Here is an 11,030-nt window from a genome sequence, read left to right on the forward strand (position 1 = left end):
TGTCCTCTTAATTTGTCATGTCTTCTACTTCAGTAATGAAGACACACACTTTCCTCAAATAATGGCCCCTTGCTATGCCAACACACTATTTTGGGAAGGAAACAAAGCTTATGATTGAAATATTTTTAAAGAAATTTTAAATTTTGGATCCTTTCACACTACACTCTCATTAATGAGTTTCTATTTACGGTACTATCCTTTCAGTTTATGCAAATATTATTTATTAAATGATTAACAAAGAAAATAAGCCAGCTGGTAGTATAGTGGTTTGAATCTATTAATATCTTGCAATTTGGCAATCAAGATTTTGCATGGGAGAACTCTACACTACAATTAAGAATGTATGTTCACAGACACAAGCAGCTTATAATGCAGTGTATATTTAAATCAGTAACTGCTAAATTTATTTTTATAGTGGTTGTGCTGAATATAATAATGATGACCGTAATAACAAATGTGTATCAATCACCTCTCATGTGTCAACTCACTTTATCGTCATAATAATCCTGTGAGATAAGTATATTATATCCATTTCACAGATGAGAAATTGAGTTTAGAGCAGTTAAATAACTCCCTAAAGACATCCATAGTGGACCTGAGGTTGTGTGTGTTCTAGTTACTGCACTGCACTCTTTCCCCAGTACTGGCCAACAGACAATCCAATCTGGACACTTGCTTAGGACAGGAATTGTCCAATATACATTATGTTTCCTTACACAGTCTTGTGAGGCAGGTACTACTATCACCTTCCTCCAAACTGGACAGATAAGGAAACCAAACAAAAAGGGATTGTCCAATATCACAGCTGATGTGGAACCAAGTTCCAGGGAAAGAGACTTGAGGCCAAAAATGGTCCCTACTCAGCCACTGGGGACACTTCATCACGTTCATCTTATTTTTGTTTCTCCCTCTCTTCTCTCTCCTACTTTTCCTCCAGTTTCACAGGACTGCCAAGAATCCTCATGATTAATGCTTAGAGAAGGGTGAAGAGTTTGCTGACATTTGTTCTAGGTAACAGGCCACGCTTGAAATAAACATTGGTCATTGAGCTGAGGCACAGGGGATTAGAGTCAGGCAACAGGATGAGAAAGAATCAAAAGAATAAAAAGGAAATCCTATATTTCTGGCTCTCCTTCCTATCTCTTTTCTATGGTTTTCATGATCTCTAAATTCAATGAGATTATTTATTTATTTATTTTTGCTCTGTCATCTGGGCTGGAGTGCAGTGGTGCAATCACAGCTTGCTGCAGCCTTGATCTCCTGGGCTCAAGCCATCCTCCTGCTTCAGCCTCCCGAGTAGCTGAGACTACAGGAGTACACCACCACACCTGGCTAATTTTTTGTAGACACGGGATCTTGCTATGTTGGCCAGGCTGGTCCCCAACTCCTGGGCTCAAGCCATCCTCCTGCCTTGACCTCTTAAAATGCTGGGATTATAGGTGTGAGCCACTGAGCCTGGCCTTAATGAGAACTTTTATTTTGTAGATGCTTCTGGAATATTTTTTAAAATTAGGATTTTTTAATTTTAGGCTGCATACGGTGGTTCATGCCTGTAATCCCAGCACTTTGGGAGGCTGAGATGGGAGGACTGCTTGAGCCCAGGAGTTTGAGACCAGCCTGGGTAACATAGCAAGATCATGTCTCTACAGAAAAACAAAAATAACAGCCAGGCATGGTGGTGTGCCCCTATAGTTCCAGCTACTCAGGAGACTGAGGTGGGAGTATCACTTGCACCCAGGAGGTTAAGGTTGCAGCAAGCCGTGATCATGCCACTACACTCCAGCCTGGAAGACAGAGCGAGACCCTACCTCAAGAGAAAAAAAAATAAAAGATTTTTAATTTTTTAAGATTAAGCTTGACATAATAGAGACAGCTAACATTAATTATAGATTATGTAATGTATATTTTGAAAGCAATTTATAAATCAATGTAAATTTAAATACTAAATTTAAAAAATGATAATTTTAGATTAAAATTTTAAATGAATGCTAAATGACATTTGTAAGAACTTAGACGTGGATAGTGTATTTCTAGATATTTGTAATGTTCTCTGAAGATGATTCAAGATGAGGTCATATAATCCTTTGATAGTACTAAGTTACAGTACCACATCCCCTGGGACAGGAAACTACAGGGATAGCACAGTAATACGAAAGACAGAATACAAAAGTAGGTTGGTAATTTTAACAAGGGTATTTAATAATAATGGAGTTGGGGTAGCTCTTCAAGGTATTAAAGAATATTAAAGAGCTTCTGCACAGCAAAAGAAACTACCATCAGAGTGAACAGGCAACCTACAGAATGGGAGAAAATTTTTGCAATCTACTCATCTGACAAAGGGCTAATATCCAGAACCTACAAAGATCTCAAACAAATTTACAAGAAAAAAACAAACAACCCCATCAAAAAGTGGGCAAAGGATATGAACAGACACTTCTCAAAAGAAGACATTCATACAGCCAACAGACACATGAAAAATGCTCATCATCACTGGCCATCAGAGAAATGCAAATCAAAACCACAATGAGATACCATCTCACACCAGTTAGAATGGCGATCATTAAAAAGTCAGGAAACAACAGGTGCTGGAGAGGATGTGGAGAAATAGGAACACTTTTACACTGTTGGTGGGAGTGTAAACTAGTTCAGTCATTATGGAAAACAGTGTGGCGATTCCTCAAGGATCTAGAACTAGATGTACCATATGACCCAGCCATCCCATTACTGGGTATATACCCAAAGGATTATAAATCATGCTGCTATAAAGACACATGCACACGTATGTTTATTGCGGCACTATTCACAATAGCAAAGACTTGGAATCAACCCAAATGTCCATCAGTGACAGATTGGATTAAGAAAATGTGGCACATATACACCATGGAATACTATGCAGCCATAAAAAAGGATGAGTTTGTGTCCTTTGTAGGGACATGGATGCAGCTGGAAACCATCATTCTTAGCAAACTATCACAAGAACAGAAAACCAAACACCGCATGTTCTCACTCGTAGGTGGGAACTGAACAATGAGATCACTTGGACTCGGGAAGGGGAACATCACACACCGGGGCCTATCATGGGGAGGGGGGAGCGGGGAGGGATTGCATTGGGAGTTATACCTGATGTAAATGACAAGTTGATGGGTGCAGCACACCAACATGGCACAAGTATACATATGTAGCAAACCTGCACGTTGTGCACATGTACCCTACAACTTGAAGTTTAATAATAATAAATAAATTAAAAAAAAAAAAAAAAAGAATATTAACGGCTGGGTGCGGTGGCTCACGCCTGTAATCCCAGCACTTTGGGAGGCCGAGGTGGGTGGATCACAAGGTCAGGAGATGGAGACCATCCTGGCTAACACGGTGACACCCCGTCTCTACTAAAAATACAAAAAATTAGCTGAGTGTGGTGGCGGCACCTGTAGTCCCAGCTACTCGGAGGCGGAGGCAGGAGAATGGCGTGAACCCGGGAGGCGGAGCTTGCAGTGAGCTGAGATCCGGCCACCGCACTCCAGCCTGGGCGACAGAGTGAGACTCTGTCTCAAGAAAAAAAAAAAAAGAATATTGGCACACAAACATTAGTGGAGAGAATTTTGAAAATGTTCCCTTTTTAATTCCCTCCCCTGAAATATTCTCAAGAGACAGAGCTTGAGATAGAGTAACTTTAGGGAGAGGGTTTACAAGGCAGCTGCTGCCAGCTCTTTGGAACAAAGTGGACAATCCCACTAGAGGAAATTATTTTATTTTTAATTCTGAAATTCAAAAAAAATAATTTTAAGAATAAATCCCAAATAGAGCTCAAGAAAGGTTTGTCAATAAAATGGTACCCCACAAGACTCAAATTTCAGAAAAAAAAAAAAAAAACTTGAGAAAGCATCCCAAATAACCAGTATGTTTTTATGTTCATTTATTATAATCTTTCATTTTTATATTTATTTTTAAATGACCAGAACAGTAAGACCATTTTAGCAAGAAATTAATAATTTATATTCTCATTTCAATGTAGAGAAATGTACTTAGAGAAATATTTTCAATTAAAAAACTCAATCAATATAGGATCAAAAACAAAAACAAAACTGGCCACGGGCATGGTGGCACATTCCTATAATCCCAGCACTTTGGGAGGCCCAGGTGGAAGGATTGCTTCAGCCCAGGAGTTTGAGGCCAGCTTGGGCAACACAGTGAGACCCTGTCTCTACAAAATCAAAACAAAACAACAATTAGCTGGGCATGGTGGTGTGCCTCTGTAGCCCCAGCTACTCAAGAGGCCGAGATGGGAGCATCACTTGAGTCCAGGAGGTTGAGGCTGCAATGAGTGTAATCACACCACTATACTCCAGCCTGGGTGACAGAGCAAGATCCTGTCTCAAAACAAAGCAAAACAAAACAAAACAACTCTAGGTGACTCCACTTTTCTAGATAATCTAAAACCATGTAGATGATGTGTAAGGTAAATATTGGAAGGAAGGCTGAGTTTTCAAAGACCCCCATAAATTAGGAAGAAAATGTTTACTTCCATAATTAAAACTTCTTAGCATATATAACTCATCGTCAACAATTAGTCTACATTTGTTTTGCTTTGCAGCACAATCAACTTAAATTAGCACTCACTCAATTAGCATTCTTCATACCTTGGTTTCTGTGGGATTCATACTGGAAGACTTGCTGGTCGCACCAGAGGAAGCTGATACCTAGAAAGGAAAGAAAGAAATAGAAAGTTTGATTCTATTTAACCTACAATCTACATGGTCCTTCAGCTCCTCTTAACCATACAGCCTTGGCCCTTTACCTTGGTTTTACCCAGTTTAGAGCACAAAAGCCTAGTAGGAGGTAGTGTCCAGTAGTGAAAGCCTTTGTAACCAGATCAAATAGGTTCAAAATTTGGATCTGCTATTTACTAAACAATCTTGGATAAGATACTTAAATTTTATAATCTCCAGTTTCCCAACCTCAATTTTCTTTAGTAGTTAACAACTACCTTGTAAGTTTATTATAAGAATGACTCCCTGGCACATAATGACTGCTCAGTAAATATTATTATAATTACTGTTTACGTTATTTTCAGAAAAAACATGGACTTTGCAACTAAACAAAATTTTGTTCAAGCCCCAGCTCTGTCAATTATAAGCTCTGTGACTCTTGAGCTTTAGTTTTCCAGGTCCATTTACATATAAAGGCCAATAACATCTATTTGCAGGGTTGTATTTGAAATAATGTGGCAAAACGTCTGGCAAATTGTAGGTGCTCATTAAATTGCCAGTGTGTTATTCCTAATACATAAGATAGAAGGACAAAACTCCCGGAAATAGACTTGGGTGGATGCGAACTGTCCTTTCAGTGTCACGTAAGAAAGAGAAGGTGGAGACAAGGTTGCAGGAGGAATTCTGCTGCGTTATCTGTCTCATCTAGGCTCTTCCTTAGAAGGCGAGAGGTGATGAATAGTAACTATTCAAGAAACACCCTTCCTCGAGATGCTTGCAGTGGTGCAATCGGCCTCTGTGATCCAGTCACCTAAGTACTGGGACGTGCGTGTGGATACTTGTATGGCTTGGAGTACTATTCTAGTACTTAACTTGTATTATACTGGTTAATATCAAACAGATAATTATCATCTTTGCAAACTCCTACCCAGACTCATTTAAACTTCCTTAACATTTAAGTCCATTAGGTTTTAGAATCCAGGGATTCCATCTGGCATGAGCTGCCTTCTTAAGTAACTGACTGTCAGTAAACAGCTGCTACACTGCCAACACCACCCAGGGAAACCTATAAGATGAACCTCACTCTGTCTCTAATGCCTGGCCCAAAGCCACTTCAGAGGCTGAGTCACAGGGCAGCATGACCCCATCCCTGCTTCTCCCTCACCTTCCCCCACCCCCAATACACTACCATTGAAGGTGATTGTATGAAACCCACTATAGCCTATGGCCCATGAATAAAATCACCTTCCCCACAAACCTCAGCTAATGTAGAACACGTTGATGCTTGTAGTTAAACTATGATAATTTACAGATAGAAATACAAAGCTTTAGTATACTTATTTTTCAAAAATAATCATATAAACATAACTATTCCTGAGAACCCTTAGGCACCAACTGGACACCCCCTTCAACCAAAATATACACACATACACACACACACACACACACACACACACAAGCCCCAGTCATTGTAGCAGGGCATGGAAGGGGCTCTCTCACATTCTTTTTGGTATTGAAAACTGGAAGATGTACCAAGGTAGATTTTCCCTCTATCAAATTAATGGGTAAATATATGAATATCTGTATTTTTCCTTCAAAATATTTTTAAAATGTTATGGGGATTAATGTCCCTGTATTTATATAATTCTATCCTTCCACAATTGGAATTGGTTGTACAAACTTCTATTCAAACTCAAGAAATTCCATTTAGCTGCATTCCATTCCTTTAATGATTCCCCTCAACCATGCAACACCAACACAGAAGCCAAACACTCTACATGAAAGTGCTTCTGAAGCTGAAAATCTTTAGGTAGACATAAACTTATTTTCCACACATCCAAATGTATTAAATCATTCCTAAAATCACATTGCCCTGAATTGTCCAGCCTGCCTTGTTACTTTATTAAACAGTAAAGTGATCCTCAAATTCCAGAAAGGAGAAAACTTTCAGAGAGTCCCCATGAACAGAAAATCTCTATACAGAATAGCTGAAAATCAGCAATGGCACAGGGTATAGTGGGAATTCAGCTGAGGGCCTTGGCCCCTGTTGGCAGCACAGATTCCTGCATGAAAGTTTTCTTCCCTCACTAAGGCACTAACCATTTTAAAACTGAAATACGAAAGCTGCTTCATGGGAGCTGGAAGTAGGGAATATGCCCTTTCGGTTATTAACCCATTCGATTCTGGCTACAGCTTGTTCAATTTTTATTCTCTCTGTAAAGACAAGCAACTTTCAATATTTGTAATCTCTGGTGAAGGATTAATACACTTTCATGCTATATTCTTCTGCATTGTTTGAATTTCATATCATTGATGTGGATAACGTTTAAAATAAAAATTGTGAAGGGTTAATCCATAGCTCTTCAAAGAGAAAGCACCTTAGTGACAAGGTTTAATACAAGCTTTAATATACAGGCTTTAAACAGATGAGAAAAATGGAATCTCATGTCCAAGATTTTACCAGAGGTCATTGGCTCCCCAAGTGTTTACCCAGAATATAGTCTGTGCCAGGTGCTGTGTCAGGTGCTGGGGACACAGAGGTAAAACCAGTAGGCAGGTCCCTACCCTTAGGAAAGCTATAGCCTAGTCAAAGATGGCATTAGTAAAATAATCACTCCAATAATTACTTGCTACAAAGGAAAGTCACAGGGTTCCATGAGAATATAGATGAGGGAACCACAGCTAGTTCAGGGGTTAGTTGAGACAGGCAGTTCTGAGAACGTGACCGGTTATGCGGTGACAGGAGGATAAGGAGGGATCGCTCAGGCTGGAAAGGAGCACTTTCTGCATGAGGACCCTCCAAACTGTGTACGCCAGGCCTGGGAGCTTGGCCATCTGACTTCTAACCCAGGGTCCCTCTACTGTAGTGCCTGCCTCTTGGCTGGTCCTCCTAATATCAATGGGCTGCCAATTTTAAAGCACAACCATCAGTGCTCATATACACCAAAATACCTCTAAAGAATTAATACTGTAAATCAGAGTATAAGGTGCTGCTATCAAAATACTACCCCTCCCAAATGACCCATGTACCTATCTTAATATCCTGAATATTAGTAATCATTTATAAACTTGAATTAAGGCACAAATCAGAGTGACAAGAAGCACTGAAAAGTTCCTTAATAGAAACCACTCTCCACTTACCCACCTATTCAACAATTGTTATTTAAAAAGCAATGTACAGATGGGTGCAGTCGCTCACACCTGTAATCCCAGCACTTTGGGAGGCTGAGATGGGAGGACTGCTTGAGTCCAGAAGTTGGAGACCAGCCTGGGCAATACTGTGAGACTGTGTCTCTACAAAAAATTTAAAAATTAGCTGAGGGTGGTGGCATGCGCCTGTAGTCCCAGCTACTTGGGAGGCTGAGGTGAGAGGCTCACTTAACTGTCTTATGAGATTGGATGGGAGTAGGGAGGGTTTTGAGCTTCCCAGCAGGTCCTGGCAAGTGGGCCAGGATGGAGGGTAAGGGCTTCTGTAGAAGCTGGAGGAGGGGGGACTCCTAGAATGCGGGCTTGTCCATTGTGCCACTACATGTAGCTGATGGAACAATCATTCCCTCAACTCCTTACTTCTTTGTCTACTACACATTAGAGTCCCTTCACGTCTTCCTGGCCTCCTGCCAGGCACCTCCCACTGGATTACAGGAATCCTCTCTGCCTCCCCTCCAGCCATTCAGCCTCCCCATGGTCTCTCCCCTTGACTCCAGCTGGCTTGGCTCAGAACTTGCAGAGTGGGGCATCGGATGCGTCAGAATTCTTTCTCCTCATGCCAGACCTTCCTTCCCTTCTCCACCCCATCACTGGCAGCACTCCCATATCCTCCCACCTGCAACACTACTTGCCCTTCACACCTGAATCTGCCTTTGTTTGTTGAGGGTTACTAAGAACATCATGCTGCGTGCATGTTCCCTCCTCCTCCACTTGACAATCCATCGGCAGTTTCACTTTGAGTCACTGACTGTTCTCTCCTTGTTGGCTGCTGCAGCCTCAGGGGCCCTAGGTTCCCTCCCTATACCTCTGACTTGTTTTCTTCTGGAAGCCTCTTCCACGTGCTCCATTCTTCTCTGTATTCTTTTTTTTAACTTTCAGGCTGAGGGGTTTATGTGTAAGCTTGTTAAACAGGTAAACCGCATGTCATAGGGTTTTGGTGGACAGATGATTTCATTGCCCAGGAGATAAGCACAGTACCTGATAGGCAGTTTTTCAATCTTTACCCTCCTCCCTCCCTCCAGTGTTCTTTAATATTCAGTCTCTGCCTTTTCTCTGATATTGTTGCTCCCCCTGAATGTTGATTTCTCTCCATGACTTTAAGTATCTCTTATTTGGGGAGCAATTCTTCAAACCTTATCAGGAACTTTACTTTACGACCAGACTGCATTATTTTACCTTAAAGAGAGGAAGCCAAGAAAGATAGATATAGACTCAAATCCCTGCTCCAATGCTTATTAGCACAAATTAACTAACTTCTTGGAGCCTCTGTATTTCCTCACCTGTAAAATGGGGGTAAAACCACGAAGCTGCTCTCAGGAAATCACCTGGCCTTGACTCACCCATTAATTCAGTGCAGTTCCAGTCCTTATCACCATTACCTGCTTTCTACTGCTGTCCTACTCCAGGTCTAATCACCTATCACCCATGCCTGGATAGAAACCCCCTTCTAATAGTTTCCATCTAACAGTTGCCATTCGTACCCTTATTTGTCTCTCAATCCTTTCTGTCTATGGCTTACTAATCTCTCTAAAATAAATGTCTGCCATGTTTCCACGCTGATTAAATATCAGTAAGTCCAGACAAAGTCTAAAGCTTTCTACCTGATTGTTAGATTCTCCATTATTTGACCTCTCTCATCATGGCTGCACATCGAGTCTCCCCTCTATCATGAAGGTGTCCTTACCATTTCACCAGCATCACATCAGGCAGCATAACACACAGGTTAACAGAGTTAGAGTGGATTCTAGTCTCAAGACCATGGTGGAATCCAGCTGACATTTAATGCACATGCAGCCTTGAGCAAGTTGCTTAACCTCTCTATGCCTCAGTTTCCTCATATGTAAAACTGAAATAGTAACAATTCTTATCTGGTTCAATTGTTTTGATAACTGTTTTAAGGATAAGTTAATGCATGTGAACCAATAACTGCTTGGCAAGTGATAAGTGCTGGGCAAATGGCAGTTATTGTTATCATCATCACCATCATATTCCCTTCCACTTCTGAACCTTGCAACTTGCCATTCCCCCTGCCTAGAAGCGTCTTCCCTGCCCAAGTCCTATCTTCCCTGCCCTTGAAGATTTAGCTCAAGATACACTATTTGCATCTGCTTTAGCTCTTCTTATCTTCTTAACTCTTGTGTTGGTATTTCTCACTTTAACACTGAACCATGTATTCTGAGTTGGAGGGTTACTGAGTTCCTTTCTAAGTGTACATTATGTCTTATCAACGAACCTATAAATGTATCAAGAGGCAGAGGTCATTTCTACTCCCCACAGTGCCTATACAGCAGCAGAGAGGGGCTCAAAAATCACCATTGATTCACATTTTTGTTTCCATTTTCCAGCTGTCAATTAAAGTCTAATTTAAACAAGAATAAAATACAGTTTTAATATTTTAAGTTTTTTTTTTAAGCTGGAATCAAGAACATACTCAATAAATTAGAAGACTTAAGTTTCCATCCGGATGGCTGCTAAGTAGCCGGGACTCCATGGGAGGCCAATTAGGCCTGCTGAGCATCTCGTTTCTTATCATGGGAATACCATGCACCCTACAGGGTTATTGTGAGAGTCAAATTAGATGCCACATGTTACAGCAATTTAGGCAAACCACAAAACAAATACAAAACATTTTCTAAATTAAAAAATCTGACAAATCAATAACTAATGTTTAACTTTTACAAATAGCTCTGCTAGATGTACAAGAAAAAAACAAATAATTTGTCCCGAGTCATGATCAGATTCTTATGTAATAACACATCTCAAATATTGAAATAAAGACAATCATGGATGAAAAAAAATCCTTTCCTCACAACATTTATAAAACAGCCAAATGTGAACTCCATGAGGGCAGAGTCCAGGCCTGTTTGAGTTACCACCTATCCCCATCCCCATCCCCAGAGCCTCAACATAGTAGTTGCTTAACAAGTATCTGAGATAAATGTATGAATTTGTGCATGAATAAACACAAAAGTATTATTTGATGGCACAAAACCAACATTGTCTGAGTTTTATCTTTTGATCATCAGAAATTCTGTTGACAGCACAGGTCAGAAAACTGATTAGAATAACACAATTTAAACATTAGGTCATTTACATTATTATTGTCATCAACCAGGA

At 40.4% G+C, this 11,030-nt stretch overlaps 1 protein-coding gene across 19 annotated transcripts in view; it reads right to left on the minus strand.

Moving 5' to 3' along the window:
• CAST (calpastatin) overlaps nucleotides 1–11,030 on the minus strand; it is a 112,734-nt gene that overhangs the window by 47,996 nt on the left and 53,708 nt on the right. For all 19 annotated transcript variants that reach the window (XM_073014575.1, XM_007979204.3, XM_007979194.3 and 16 more), the window contains one exon: nucleotides 4,638–4,697. In XM_073014575.1, the coding sequence (XP_072870676.1) occupies nucleotides 4,638–4,658 (21 nt within the window). In that variant the 5' untranslated portion in view covers nucleotides 4,659–4,697. The remainder of the gene's footprint in view (nucleotides 1–4,637; nucleotides 4,698–11,030) is intronic.

This window comes from Chlorocebus sabaeus, chromosome 4, assembly GCF_047675955.1.
Source record: "Chlorocebus sabaeus isolate Y175 chromosome 4, mChlSab1.0.hap1, whole genome shotgun sequence".
Taxonomy (NCBI): domain Eukaryota; kingdom Metazoa; phylum Chordata; class Mammalia; order Primates; family Cercopithecidae; genus Chlorocebus; species Chlorocebus sabaeus.